A 16,486-nucleotide genomic window follows, 5' to 3' on the forward strand; every position below is an offset into this window, starting at 1 on the left:
TACTTTAGACAATTGTTTGTTCTCCCTCTGCCGAACGACTGGCTAAAAATAGCCCAACACAATTTTTTTTTAACTTAACAATTAAATTTTATTAGATCCATTAATATGAAAACATATTTAAAAAACAGCATTGAATGTTGAAAATTTCAATGAAAAAGGAAAACATTTCCCCACCTACGACACAATTTTTCTATTTTGGGTATGGAGAAGGCAAACAAACATTATATTTAAGTACGCTTTACATATTTCACTTTACCTTTGATGTCTCCACAATGTGAGGTATTATAGTAGTATAGCTGTGCATTTTAGCACCAGCCTAAGCACCATCTCCATTGCGCATGCGCCAAAGTTCTGTTACCTTCTACTTTCATTTTCACTGTGTCGAGGGGAGTGTTTACATACCTGTATCTTTATATCACGAATTCACCACTGATATATGTAATTGAGCTTTATATTTTATGAAAAAGGACGGATAGAAGCACCCGTGTATCTCGGCTTCTGCCATGTTATTGATTTGGGTTTCACCGGGCAAACCACGAGCAGACAAATGCTGTAACATAGGTAAGATATTGATCATTTTTTAAAAATGTTTGAATTGAAATATAATAAAATTAGACCTAATTTTAGTAACCATGGCAACACTGTTAACCAAAAACTGTAGGAGGAGTAGCATTTTGAAAAATTGTTTACAGACAGATGGACAGCTAGACAGACGGACAGCCGATGGACACCTTACTATCACATAATTAAGCTCTTCTAATCTCTGACCATTTGCGGAGATTAATATTTGTTAAATTCCCGAATATTTAATGCACATGGCCACAAATAAAAGTTGGTTTACAGTAATTCTTGAAGCACCTTAAAATTATTTCCATCCTCTCATATATATCATAATCAAACCCAAAATGAATATTGTTTACAGTTTTCTACAGACCAATTGCCATATTTATGTTGCAAATTCACCTCTGATATGTATAATTAAGCTTTATATTTTATGAAAAAGGAAGGGATTGATGACCCGTGTATCCCAGGTTACACATTGATGCCATCCATATACCCATCATGAATTTGGTTTCACTGGGAAGTGTGCATACCACAAGCAGAAAAAAACTGATTAGTAACTATAAGGTAAGATATAGATTAAGTGTAAATGTAATTTAATTCATTTTAAACAATTTTTTCTTCAGCATGGGATTTGAATGCCCTGGAATTTCCTTATAAAATATCAATTCTCTAGCATGATCAAATCGAAATATATAATACTTCAAGCACTTTTTTCCAGCGTCTCATATAAAATCAGACCAAAAATGAAATATCAGTTTACCGTTTTCTACCGACCCATGTTGAAAATTCACTATACTAACATATATGTATGGCACTCCAAATTCACAAAAATGATCTAAACCTAGTTTCACATTTGATAAACTAGCTTTATCGACTGTAAACTATAGTTTACCGACTGTAAACTATAGTTTACAAACCGTAAACTATAGTTAACGATTTGTTAAGTATAGTAAATTTGTTAAGTATAGTTTTCATCTGTAAAACTATATTTAACGGTTGTTAACTATAGTTTACGAATGATGATCTAAGTTTGTCTGTAATAAGCGTGAACAATAGATTTTGTTGATAAACATAGATTCACGTTTGTAAACTATAGTTTACAATTGGAAACTATTGTTAAGAGTTGTAAATAATAGTTTCACAAATCGTGAAACTATATTTATCAGATCGTTAACTATAGTTATCGGTTTCGTGAAACTGTATTAATCAGATAATCTATGTTTTGCAATCGCAAATGATTGTTTTTAGAGTTTTGTATAGTTTACGGTTGTGAAACATAGATTATCGCATTAACTATGGTTTACGGATGTAAAATATAGATTAACATTGTTAACTATAGTTTACAGTCCGTAAACTATAGTTTACAACCGATAAACCTAGTTTATCGATTATGTGAACTATGATTTGCTCATTTTTGTGAATTTGGCGTGCCATATCTGTCTGTTATAAAACATTAACAATAGATTTTGTTGATGAACATAGGTTTACATCTGTAAACTATAATTTACGATTGTAAACTATAGTTAAGAATTGTAAACCATAGTTAACATATCTTGAAACTGTATTTATCAGATAATCTTTGTTTTGCGATCGCAAATGATTGTTTTTGGTGTTAAGTATAGTTTACGGTAACCATTGTGAAACATAGATTATCGTGTTAACTATGGTTTACAAACGTAAAATATAGAATAACGTAGTTAACTATAATTAACAGTCCGTAAACTATAGTTTACAACCGATAAACCTAGTTTATCGACGGTACCCAACTTTGGCACGCTAAATTCACAAAAATGAGATAAACCTAGTTTCACAATTGATAAACTAGGTTTATCGACTGTAAACTATAGTTTACAAACTGTAAACTATAGTTAATGATTCGTTAGATATAGTTAACGATTCGTTAAGTATAGTTTTCATTTGTTAAACTATATTAAACGGTCATTAACTATAGTTTACGAATGCTAATTTAAGTTTATCTGTCTGAATATAGCGTTAACAATAGATTTTGTTGATAAACATTAGATTCACGTTTGTAAACTATAGTTTACATTCGTAAACTAGAGTTAAGAGTTGTTATTTATCAGATTGTTAACTATAGTTTACGATTTGTAAATTATAGTTTACAAATTGTGAAACTGTATTTATCAGATAATCTATGTTTTGCAATCGCAAATGATAGTTTTCGGTGTTAAGTATAGTTTACGGTTGTGAAACATAGATTATCGCGTTAACTATAGTTTACAGATGTAAAATATAGATTAACCTTGTTAACTGTAGTTTACAGTCCGTTAACTGTAGTTTACAACCGATAAACCTAGTTTATCGATTGTGAAACTATGATTTGCTCATTTTTGTGAATTTGGCATGCCATAAACTATAATATGATTATCATTAGCTCATATTTGTGAATTTGGCATGCTTAACATAGTTTCACAATTGATAAACTAGGTTTATCGACTGTTAACTATAGTTTACAAAATGAACTATAGTTTACAATTCGTTAAGTATAGTTTTTATCTGTAAACTATATTTAACAGTTGTTAACTATAGTTTACGAATGCTAATCTAAGTTTATCTGTTTGTAATAAAAGGTTAACAATAGATTTTGTTGATAAACATAGATTCACGTCTGTAAACTATAATTTACGATTGTTAACTATAGTTAAGAGTTGTAAACCATAGTTTACAATCGTGAAACTGTATTTATCAGATAATCTATGTTTTGCAATCGCAAATGATTGTTTTCGGTGTTAAGTATAGTTTAGATTATCACGTTAACTATAGTTTTCAGATGTAAAATATAGATTAACTTTGGTAACTATAGTTTAAGTCTGTAAACTAAAGTTTACAACCGATAAACCTAGTTTATCGACTCTGAAACTATGTTTTGCTCATTTTTGTGAATTTGGCATGCCATATATATGATTAAGCTTTATTAATTATATTTTATGAAAAAGGAAGGGGTTGACCCTGTACCCCATGTATCTCCATGCAGTTTGTTCACTTATGCTAAGTTGGTTTCACCAGGAAGTTGCATGCATACCACAAGCAGAAAAATTTGATTTGTAACTAATTAAGGTAAAACATTTAGCATTCGGTATATTTTAAATGAAATATTATAAATAACCATGCAGGTTTGCTTCAGTGTTAGTATTTGAATACGTACTGACTGGAATTTCCCTCTAAATATTCTCTAGCACTATAAGCATAATTCTTTAAGCACTTTTTTTCCTGCATAGCTCATATCATATACATGTATATACATGTATATATACAGAATATTTTACATACATTTTTTATGATAAGGCCTTTTATTGGTACATTTTTTTGGTAAAAGGGTATTTCTTTAATTTGACCCTTTGCTTTGAGTTTGGCCCACACCCAAAAAACTTGAACTTTTTCATCCTTTGACCTTTGAATTTGAGAAACTTCAACCCTCTCCAAAAGCTGTCCTGGACATCAGTGTTACACATACATGTCTTGTTTTTGTCCACAATTGTACCAACTTGATTTTAGCCGTCACCTCTGAAAAAGGCTCCATGCTTAACATGTAGTACAATGATCTTAAAACTTCAGTACCCTTTATATGTCATATTAAAACAAGCACCCCTACTTTTTTGTTGAATTTATCTTAAAGGAAATAAAAACTCTCTCTTGAGTTATTTATAAATTCTTCTCTAGTATCTAAATGCATTTATATCTTATATAATAAATTTAACATTTTTATACAAATTATATTATTAATAGATCAATAGACAAAAAAGGATTACATACTGTTCACAGAAGATTACAATCTCAAATGGATTCTGATGATGTTAAGAAGAAGGTATGATTGGATTTTATTTTTCAAATCTTGAAGGTATAGTGTGTAATTTAACAAAGTTATGTTTAGTTATATGTAATTTTTTATTCAATTTTTTTCTTTACAACAGAGGGTTCAACCTACAGTAGACAAGTGGAGGAAAGGGTTTATGGTGCAGGGAGAATGTGGGTTGGACTTCTCAAAACTGCCAGTAAAGAGACGCCACTCGAAGTCTTCAAGTGGTTCAACCAAAAACAAAGTCAGAAAAGCTGTTAGGTTTTCCTTTCATGAGATAATTCTCTTACTTTATAAATACACTGTGCATTCATTTGCAATATTAAGTTGTGAATTAAAAGAATGGAAAAATTAGATAAGAGTTCTTTTATTTAAAAGTGTTTTTATCCACATTATTAGGGCACAATTGGTGGAACTTCAACTTACATCCCTGCGGCAAATAACCAGCAAAATGTTGAACAACAAATCTTAAATACTGATGAAAATCGTGAAGAGCCCCTCAGTGGTGCTGTCCCCTTAAAATTTGATGGGGAAATAACAGAAGATTGCAAATTATATTTATTTGCAATCTTTCAAAGCAGGGGGTGTGTTTTTTTGGACACAGAATTGGAAGTGTGTGCCCTAATGGACTGGGATTCCAATGAAAAATCACTAAGTGTAAAGATTCCAGTTTTGACTTTTTTTAATTCACATTTTTTAAACAGATTTTTAAATCTAGTTTTGTATTTCCTAATGTTTCCATGATATATGAATCATTTAATCTTTACATAAAATAAAGACACTTTGTTCTCTATTTTGATTGCTGCATGCAGATTGAATACAAAATATAAATGTTTTTTTTTTCAAGTTAAAAATTGTTTAAATTCAAATTTTAGAAATTCAGAACAATAATTGTCCAAAAAATGCCACACTTGGGATATGCCTGCTCTTGTGATATAGACAGGCATACTTTCATGAACAAAGTTTCATCTTGCACCTCTGAAGGTATGATTCCAACTCGCTTGTTTCTAAAGTCAAATTATTTATTCCATGTTGAAAAGTGACAGAATAAACTAAGTTTTACTGCAGTTCTAATAAAAGAAATTTACATCATGAAGGCCAGAACTTGATTAAAAAATAAAAGGTATAACAAAGCATTTCTGTACTGTCTTCTTAAGTAAAATTGGTTTGTCAACCTCTCGATCCAAACTCTTTGCCTTTGGTTTATTATGGCCAAAGGCAAACAAACAGTTTGGTTTTTGGGTCCAATTAACTTTAATGCATAATGCCCTTGAAGCCATTTTCAATGTACATTATCATATTATTAGGCCTATTATTATGTATATCTATTTAGATGTAGACGAACTGTATTCAGGATGTATACATGTTGAGGCAGCCAAAGAGTTTTGCAGAAAATTCAAAGATCTTTACGGCATTGAAGAAAATTCTGAGGAGATGACTAGTTCAGGTTGGTTCATTCATAATTACATATTTGAAAGGCATAAGGAAACTCTTAATATTGAAGAAGATTGCTTGTGGAAATTTGGAAAAGTACCTGGAATTAATATGATTATGGTTTATATGTTGAGTAAATTAATTTAAATTAATTTAATTTATCTATACTGTACAGTTTACAGTACATTTTTAACATAAGTTACCTTCCATGGCAAGTCATTTTTTTTTATTTGAAAAGTAAAATTCATCTTAAAATTATAGAGATATTTCTTACCGGGTATTTTAGAGAGATATTTCTTTAAAAATATAGATATCTCTCAACTTAAAAAAGAGATATATCTCTGAGAAAGAGATATCTCTTATACTTAAAAAGATATCTCTTTCCCTTACTAGTGAGATATTTCTTTTTCTAAGAGAGATATTTCTTCCACTTAAACAGTCTATATCTCTTTCTCCTTGAGAAATATCTCTTTTGTAAACACAGATATCTCTGAACTTTGAAGAGGTATCTCTTTCACCTAGAGAGGTATGGCCGAAATATTGCTGACTCGATCAATTTTAAACAATAATAATAATGGTCAATCAAAACAATGAAGACTGTTTTAATATTATATATTTACTAAGAATAATTTATGCAATCGATTTCTAACATTACTTTATATATATTTATCACTATGTGTTATCTTAATGTGTCTGATTGTAGAGGATCATCGTTACAGTGAAGAAAATTCCTGTACGCAAGAAAAAGTATGTTTTAAGCAAATTAGTATTACAACACATTCCTGTATATAAATATGTGCTTTAGTGCCAATAAAGAATTGAATTGAATTGAACATTATAATTACAATCATTAGACTCAAATTTTTAATCCATTTTATAGATTTAATTATGTGTCTCTACATCAAATATTTAGGATTGCAGATTGTAGTTAATTTTTACACATGTATTGTATACACACATAATTTTGCAGTGTAATTATCTCTTAAATTAAATACCCCCGGTAATTTAGTTTTTGATAGTAATCACTATTTCTCAAAGATCTATTCTTTGAAGATAAACTGAAATTGTTATCTTTTGTCAGACACTTTGTCAGAAGTTGAACTGGGGAATGGAGAAAACATATGCCATCAGGACAGACAACCTTCATCCTCCATATGCCATCATTGGGTTTTCCTATGGAAAACTTAGATGCCTCTCTTGTCAGAACAAATGCAAGCACTTACAGGAATTAGAAAAAATATTCCAGGATGCAGACTTTTTTGACAATTCTGATATGTTCGAACTATTTTCAGAATTGTCAAAAACACCAGAGGCATCTAATATATATTCATTAAAAACCCTTTCCAGCTCTGCAATTTCTTTTACGTTAACAACAGCACAAAAAGAGAATTTTTGTAAGAACATTGCAGATATCTTTATTGAAGAAGATGGGGTACTTCAAGTCATTCCGACAGAAATCTCCTGTTGTCAACATTGTAGTGCCTCATCCGATCAAGGGAATTTAGTTCCCATGAAAGAGATATCATGGATTGTCTCAAGATATGGATTCAGGGAAGCTCAATGTAAGTTTTTTTAGTTTATGTCCAATGATTTATTTAAGAAATAAGGTATCACTTTTAAACATCTATTGGGATATAAATACGGGTTGGTCAGGAGATTAAATTCCATATAGCCCGAAGGGCTTTATGATGAATTTAATCTTGTACAGCAACCTGTATTTATAGCCCGATAGATGTTTTAAAATGATACCTTAATACTTATATTTACATTTGTGAATTATTCATACTTTATATTTGCACTTTTGCTTTGTGACTTTTAACGTATGAAATGCGCTATTTTTCAAACCAAACGCCATGTATGTAATCCACTGAACACGTGTTGACCCTTTATGACATCACAGAGAAATTACGTGGAACATTTATCCACACACACATCTATGACCTCTTGACCCGTACTTGTCTTTATACAGTTATAGAAACGCATTGTTTTCAGTAGTGTTATATAAAGGAAAACATTTGCAAATGTAAATATTAGGATATACATGTTTATTAGACAGTGTCTAATGATGAAATTTATATCAGTGTAAATACATGATTACTGTTACTTAAATTAATAATTTTTCTTTGTCACACAGGTTTTCATCAATGTTGTTCAACTTGTGGAAATCTTATGCCATATGATGGCCAGGGTAATTGCCTGCTGAACATGGGAAGATTTCTTGTTCATTATGAAGTGCTCAGAGACTATATGTTCCAGTTTTTTCATTCAAGGTATAATTGAAAAATTTGTGCAATTTTGGAAGAGAGTAAAAATGGGTAATTGAAATTATGCTCCTCGCAACACATATACATTTATATCTATGTGAATGTCTCTATATGCATGACTGTGTTTTTGTTTATTTGTGTTGTTTGTTTAATATATATACATATTTTAAGCTGTATTTGTTTTGAAATTAGTAAGATATAAGCTATATGCTGTATAATTTACATGATACTTTTTTTTTATTAATTTTTGTATAACTTATTTTGCAGATCGACACTCTCAGCATTTTATAAAACAATGTCATGTCATCAAGAAGATGTGGGAAATCAAAATTTTACTACTTCATTTTTGTATTCCCATTTTCGATGGAGTTGGTATTGTTTCATGAGATTACTAGACATTGAATATAGCAGAGGTGATGATTTTCATATAAATAATGTATGAACGAAAGAACTTTTATAGAATTTTCTTTTCTGAATATTAGAATATTTCCTGTTTTATTTTCATCATTGATATGCAGGTATTGAATAATGTTGACCAAGTTTTAAAAATTGTTATCAATTGAATGACTACTACATGTATTTTACTAAATATATAATATGAATATATATATACTTTATAAATATGATTATTATTTGATGAAAAGAAAGGTTATTGGGCTTAAGTTATACAAAATAGATTTTTTTATCATCACTATATGATTGATTTTTTTAATGAATTCATTATAGTACAAATACATAATTACATGTAATATTTGTTTTCTTTATTAGCATTTGTGTGCAAGGCTCCATCGTGTGGGAAACAGCCAAATATTTTGCTCTTTGATGGAACATCTTTGGCCTTTCAAAGAGCATCTTTGCCAGTTGTTTTTGAATCTGAATTGAACAGTGATGAGCCAATTTTCAAAATATTAAGATAAGTATCACAATGAAGTAAAGCTAGTTAAATAAGCTTTTTCCTATTTGTAAAACTTTTTTTGTGATTTACAAAAGAATGAAATTTAAATAATTGATGTTTTGTTTAACAACAATTTGTTTCTTTTTTCTTATACTAGATACAATGACCGAATGCTAATCCCAGACAAGACAACAAGGTCTTACCTAAGATCCTTTGTCAAAAGTGATGACATATCAAGAGAAGAACTGGTAGTTCTGAGGCAGAAGATTACTGATGTGTCACCTTGTCTCCTCCCTCTTCTTCCTGATGCAGAGATACATGATAGGGAAGGTGAAGCCTAATATTATTATTATTATTTGTAGAAATAACTTTACATTTGAAAATATTTTCTCTTGGTATAACATGATTCAAGGAAAATTTGATTACCTTACCTATCACATGTTTTCTGATTTTCAAATTTGAAAAAAAGTTTTGAATATCATATCTTCGTCAAACTTTATTCCAAACTCAGAAAATTTTCTTGTAAGCCTGTACATGATATGTTTTTATTATTAAATTATTATCTATGTATTCATACAGCAAACCTTGTTTAGTATGAACACAGATATAGCGAAATCACATATATATTCCTTATATACGAATTCCTTATCCTTAATTTGTTATAGCCTTCTTATATGGATACATTGTATAACGAATTCAAAAATATAGCAAATTAATTTTATTATCTCGGTGACTTCGTTATAACTGAGTTCTACTGTTAATAAGACAATGAAGGGGGTATGATGTGAATGAATTATTATGTAATTTAAATTTAAATACTGGTATACATTTCTTAATTTTTTAATGTAATTTCACAGGTGAAAGATTCAACTGCAATCCAGAATTCAAAGATTTTCTTCTTCTTCTCTCCTGTGACTCACCACTGTGTGCTACATTCCATTATTCCAACCTTCATTTAATTGCTAAAATTCTTAAACTAAGACCAAATTCTGAATTACCATCATCTTTGTTAAACCAGCTGCAGCAAAACATTCCTATCTTGTTTGAGCTTTTTACCAATGTTGGATACCTGACAGAGTCATTAATTCCAATTTTGGACATTATTCAAAAGCGTGTTGAGGCTACGTTTACTGGAAATGTGCAGTCATCACAGGTTTCAGATCAAGAATCTTTGCCACTAGCTTGCTATCCTTCTCTTCTTGCTGTCCGCAAGAGGGGTAGATATGAAGCTGACACCAGAAAACCACTTGGATCATGTAGGAAAACGGGAGCACGACATCCCTCATTGCTACCTGGGATTTTTACAGTATTTTGTCCTCATGGTATGACCTACAAATATGAGTTTGGATTTAGCTGATTCAAAACACTAAATTAAATACAATTTAGTCAAGCTCTGTTGTCTTGAACTTGATAAGAAATAAAAGGATTCAAATGTTGAGTTGACTATATGTGAAGAATAAGAGGTTGCTACTTACATGTAACAACATGTATAACATATCCTTTGAGTTGAGATATCTAGGTTCAGAAAACAGAGTTTGGCTGTATATATGCATAAGGCATATAACATGCACACTTATTGCTCACTTTGGTATGAACAAATGTCCTTACATTGAAGACTGAAAGATTATTTAATGTAAATATTTTGTTAAAACAGGTGTATGCTATGGTTTTGAAGTAATGGTGACAGCTGAGTCTCCAAACGTCCCCTTTACCTTCTTGAAGACAAGATTTGAACGCAAGTTTTTTTTCGATTATCATTTTAATTTGAAAGCTAGTCTATAGATAAATGCATTGCAAATAAGTTAATTGAAGTTATATTAATTTAGAATATGAAAAGAATAAATTGTAAGTGGCATTCGGAAAAGTGATGGAAATGACCTTGACTGGAATATCATTTTAATTTGTGGAGGTGCATGTGTTTGTGGGAAATCAAAACTTTATTGATTCTTGAACAATTGTATGCCAAAGACAGTGATGATTTAATTCACAGTATGTTGAATGAAGCAAAATGAGTCAAATTTAAATGTTAACATTTCAAAAGTATGAATGAGTTTGAATTTTCATTTATTAGATAGTAGATGTATTTGATTTCAGAACCCCCCGAAATTGTCATTTATGACAATGCATGCAACCTATTTCAATATGCACTGAATCGGGATCCTGCATATTTCAAAGATACAAGATTCCTCATTGACAGTTTGCATTGGCCAAATCACAAAAGTATGTGCATTTTTATTCCACTGTTATTAAGCTTGGCAAATAAAATGAATAATAAAAAGATTATGAAAAAGTAAAATATTTATGAATATTTGGTTCAGAAAAAAATGTCTTTCAAATATCGTGAAATGAAATTATATGTTTTCAAAAACTACTTGTGGTAAGAAGTTAGATGATATTTTGAATGCTGTGGACAATGTAATTTCAAAATAAGCAAAATGAAACCCTATTGAAAAAAAGTTTGGCAGATAATTTTTTTTTTCAGAATGTGCAGCGGGGTATGAAGCTCGCAGCTATCCAAGATTGAAAGGGATTAATACTCAAATTGTAGAGCAGAACAACGCGAAAATCAGAAAATTAAAGAGCTCCCTGTCTTACATGAAACCAGAGAATTTCATGGATACATTGAAATTATTCCTGTGGTACAACAATGAACAAATCAACAAGAAATATAGTTAAATGTGCTGGGGTAAATGCCAGGTTATGCAGCAGTTATTTATTAACAAATATGTATATTATTTTGAACTCTTATTTGAAGTTTTCTTTGCATGATATTTATGTGATATTCATGTAAAATTCATATGAAATTCATGACAAATTCATGAAGTTTTCACATAAATTTTCTGTCTTGTTTTTTTGTCTTTTTCATATGAAGAATTCACATGAAATTTATATGAGCCACTTTTGCCTTTGTAGACCATGAAGAATTGTGCAAAAACATCTTGCATGCTGTTGCCCCTCTGTCAAAATAATTTATTTTTTGTTTTGTTCTTTTCTGCCATATGATTTGCTATCTTGACTATATGCCAACAGGAGATGTAAATAAATTGAAAAACTTTTGATAAAGTTGTATGGAAAACATGACATAATATGTTTAACAGAAAAACAGTTAAAAGCCTCAATAAACTCCAATTTTCCCAATCTTGTGTGCATATTTCAAAACAATTTTTTAAAATTTACATATATAAAGAATGCAGGAAAACAAGCACAAAGTTTATATAATGTGTACACCACTAGCACCAAAAGGATGTCTTATGATGTAGCCTAGATATATTTAATGCTTAGTATCCTAAAACCAAAATATATTTCAACACTAGCACCACACATATACAACCTTGATAACACTAGCACCACACATATACAACCTTGATAACACTAGCACCACACATATACAACTTCTATTACACTAGCACTAAACATTTATAGCCTTTATTTCACTAGCACCACACTTGATACAGCCTCTATTACACTAGCACCACACATACACAGCCTCTATAACACTAGCACCACACTTATACAGCCTTTATTACACTAGCACCACACATATACAACCTCTATAACACTAGCACCACACATATACAGCCTCTATAACACTAGCACCACACATATACAGCCTCTATTACACTAGCACCACATACATACAACCTCTAAAACACTAGCACCACACATATACAGCCTCTATAACACTAGCACCACACATATAAAGCCTCTATAACACTAGCACCACACTTATACAGCTTCTATAACACTAGCTCCACACATATACAGCCTCTATTACACTAGCACCACACATATACAGCCTCTATAGCACTAGCACCACACTTATACAGCCTCTATAACACTAGCACCACACATATACAGCCTCTATTACACTAGCACCATACATATACAGCCTCTATAGCACTAGCACCACACATATGCAACCTTTATAACACTAGCACCACACATATACAACCTTTATAAAACTAGCACCACACATATACAACCTCTATAGCACTAGCACCACACATATACAGCCTCAATAACACTAGCACCATACATATACAACCTTTATTTTACTAGCACCACACATATACAACCTTTGTAACACTAGCACCACACTTATACAGCCTCTATAACACTAGCACTTCATATATACAACCTCTAAAACACTAGCACCACACATATACAGCCTCTATAACACTAGCACCACACATATACAGCCTCTATAGCACTAGCACCACACTTATACAGCCTCTATAACACTAGCACCACACATATACAGCCTCTATTACACTAGCACCATACATATACAGCCTCTATAGCACTAGCACCACACATATACAACCTCTATAACACTAGCACCACACATATACAGCTTCTATAACACTAGCACCACACTTATACAGCTTCTATAACACTAGCACCACACTTATACAGCCTCTATTACACTAGCACCACACATATACAGCCTTTATTTTACTATCACCACGCATAAACAACCTTTGTAACACTAGCACCACACTTATACAACCTCTATAACACTAGCACCACACATATACAGCTTCTATAACACTAGCACCACACTTATACAGCCTCTATTACACTAGCACCACACATATACAGCCTTTATTTTACTAGCACCACACATATACAACCTTTGTAACACTAGCACCACACTTATACAACCTCTATAACACTAGCACCACACATATACAGCCTCTATTACACTAGCACCACACATATAAGACTTCATTAACACTAGTGCCACACATATACAACCTAAATTACACTAGCACCACATATATACGACTTCTATTACACAAGCCCCACACTTATACAGCTTCTATAACACTAGCACCACACATATACAGCCTCTATAATACTAGCACCACACATATACAGCCTCTAGAGCACTAGCACCACACATATACAGGCTCTATAACACTAGCACCACACATATACAGCTTTTATAACTCTAGCACCACACATATATAGCCTTTATTACACTAGCACCACACATATACAACCTCTATAGCACTAGCACCACACTTATACAGCCTCTATAACACTAGCACCACACATATACAGCCTCTATAACACTAGCACCACACATATACAACCTTTATAGCACTAGCACCACACATATACAACCTCTATTACACTAGCACCATACATATACAGCCTCTATAGCACTAGCACAACACATATACAGTCTCTATAACTCTGGCACCACACATATACAGCTTTTGTAACTCTAGCACCACACATACATAGCCTTTATTACACTAGCACCACACATATACAACCTCTATAGCACTAGCACCACACATTTACAGCCTCTACAGCACTAGCACCATACATATACAGCCTCTATAGCACTAGCACCACACATCTACAGCCTTTATTTTACTAACACCACACATATACAGCCTCTGTAGCACTAGCACCACACATATACAGCCTCTATAGCACTAGCACCACACATATACAGCCTGTATTACACTAGCACCACACATATACAGCCTTTATTTTACTAACACCACACATATACAGCCTCTATAGCACTAGCACCACACTTATACAGCCTCTATAGCACTAGCACCACACATATACACTATATAGCACTAGCACCACACATATACAGCCTGTATTACACCAGCACCACACTTATACAGCCTCTATAGCACTAGCACCACACATATACAACCTTTATAACACTAGCACCAAACATATACAACCTTTATAAAACTAGCACCACACATATACAACCTCTATAGCACTAGCACCACACATATACAGCATCTATTACACTAGCAATAAACACATACAACCTTAAGCTTTATCATTAATTGTATACAATCATTCATGAAAAGTTACGTCAGCTGTGTGACTACGCACTTTGAAAAATTACGCTCTTTGGGAAAAAATTTTTCAAAGTGCATGAAACTTTCGGACCAAACTAACGCACTTTGAAAAAAATAATTTTTTTTTCAAAGTGCGTTAATATTGACCATATTAACACACTTTGCATAAAATGTAAAGATTGATCAATATTCCTTCAAATAATCGGTATAATAAATAACAGATCCTGGTTTGATAACTTTTTTATGATAAAGCTGGTGTAGATCCTGACGTTTCAAATATTTAAGGTTTTGATAAAATTAAAGGGAAATTAAAGGGTCTTGAAAAAAAGGGTGACGATTGTTTAAGTTCATTAATTCGTTTCTTTTTATTTTTTTTTTTTTTTAGTTTTTGATAAGTAGATGTAAATGTGCATAGGGGGCATTAATAGAAGAAAGCTTCAAGCAACATTTATCATTATATATAATAAAAAGGGGCCAATTTGATTGTTCAAAACTATGAAAATTCTTTCTTTCTCAAAAATTTTACTGTACTTAAAAACTTCTAGTTTTCATCTATTTTAATGAACTCATTTATTATTGAAAGTTTTCAACGTCATACCAGTTAGGTAAATACATAATTATATGAATGCTTTGAGTATAGCATAGACATCGAGACTGGGCGAAGGGCCAGGGGAGGGGATGGGGGGCTAAGCCCCCAACTTATTTATTAAAGTTATATACATCGTATAAGCATTGAAAATGTAGCGTACCCTTTTTAGGTTTATTGCTTCCCTTCCCCGTTTGTTACCGACACCTATGTATTAGAAAGATAAAGATTTGGGCTGAGGGATCTTATACCCGTCTTCTCCTCTTTTTGACGGGAGTAAATCAGTTCATTTCTGAGGTTAGAGTTAGGCTTAGTTTTTTGAAAGATAAATAACAAATAAAATCTTTCCATGACTAAAACATGATTTTTTTCAAAGTGCGTTAAGTGTCTCCATGGTAAATTATATCGATGTAGACTCTTAATGTACTTTGAAAAAAAAAATTTAAAGTGCGTTGAGTTGGTCCCAAATTTAATGCACTTTTAAAATTTTTTTTCAAAGCGCGTTGATTTTGTCCCAATTGAAATTTTTTTTCCAAAGTGCGTAATTTTTTCAAAGTGCGTCGCCACACAGCTGCATCGCATTCGTATCTATTCGTAAACTCTATCTATTACTTCTTTTTTGGATTTTGCTTTATTTCAAACTGTCTTGTATTTTAATTTACATATACGTCTGGGTGTTTTGTATTTTATGTAATTTGTGTGAATGTAAAAATAAGTTCTTTAAAAAAGGACTAGAAAACAATACGTATCGAACGCATATCAAACATATCAACTAGCACCATATCAAACATGGGCCTCTTGAAATATTAGAGGCGCGATGTCAGATGTCGTGGAGGAGTAAACATCCCCTGTAGACCGGTAACACTTTGTGCTTCTTGTCATGATAGGTCAAATGAAAGAGAATAGTCCAGACAGTGTGTTAATAATGTCCTAACGCCAGATTAACCACCTAACAGCAGTTGTTTCACCGTCGCTTAAGGAAATGTTCGTTCGTAGGACATGTTTTTGCATATTAAATCAACTAACAAAATAAAATTCCATAGGCAAGTTATAAGAGTTTTATACATATATAGCTCCAAATAA

General features: G+C 31.8%; 1 protein-coding gene across 3 annotated transcripts; it reads left to right on the forward strand.

Moving 5' to 3' along the window:
* Positions 1-282: 282 nt before the first annotated feature.
* LOC134254100 (uncharacterized) lies at positions 283-12,302 on the forward strand. Of its 3 annotated transcripts, XM_062736654.1 has the most exons (18): positions 283-561; positions 1,004-1,128; positions 3,522-3,642; positions 4,312-4,390; positions 4,497-4,637; positions 4,781-5,038; positions 5,257-5,365; positions 5,715-5,828; positions 6,519-6,562; positions 6,897-7,377; positions 7,950-8,085; positions 8,347-8,492; positions 8,848-8,992; positions 9,129-9,304; positions 9,832-10,296; positions 10,629-10,709; positions 11,069-11,194; positions 11,457-12,302. In XM_062736654.1, exons 4-18 carry the CDS (start codon positions 4,364-4,366, stop codon positions 11,648-11,650), a joined length of 2,643 nt encoding a protein of 880 aa, XP_062592638.1. In that variant the 5' UTR covers positions 283-561; positions 1,004-1,128; positions 3,522-3,642; positions 4,312-4,363; the 3' UTR covers positions 11,651-12,302. The 3 variants fall into 3 exon arrangements, with proteins under 3 accessions (XP_062592638.1, XP_062592639.1, XP_062592637.1); XM_062736655.1 differs by lacking the exon at positions 3,522-3,642 and having other exon boundaries at positions 1,004-1,146; positions 4,329-4,390; XM_062736653.1 differs by lacking the exon at positions 3,522-3,642.
* Positions 12,303-16,486: the final 4,184 nt, after the last annotated feature.

The sequence above is a fragment of the Saccostrea cucullata genome, unplaced genomic scaffold, assembly GCF_032062105.1.
Source record: "Saccostrea cucullata isolate Sc308-1 unplaced genomic scaffold, CSIRO_AGI_Scuc_v1 ctg4206, whole genome shotgun sequence".
In the NCBI taxonomy this organism is placed as follows: domain Eukaryota; kingdom Metazoa; phylum Mollusca; class Bivalvia; order Ostreida; family Ostreidae; genus Saccostrea; species Saccostrea cuccullata.

Coding starts and splice junctions, on each gene's coding strand:
- LOC134254100 (XM_062736655.1), top strand. CDS start 4,364: ATGGATTCTGATGATGTTAAGAAGAAG. Junction 5,039..5,256: donor CCAATGAAAAATCACTAAGT/GTAAAGATTCCA, acceptor TTCAAATTTTAG/AAATTCAGAACAATAATTGT. Junction 9,305..9,831: donor AGAGATACATGATAGGGAAG/GTGAAGCCTAAT, acceptor GTAATTTCACAG/GTGAAAGATTCAACTGCAAT.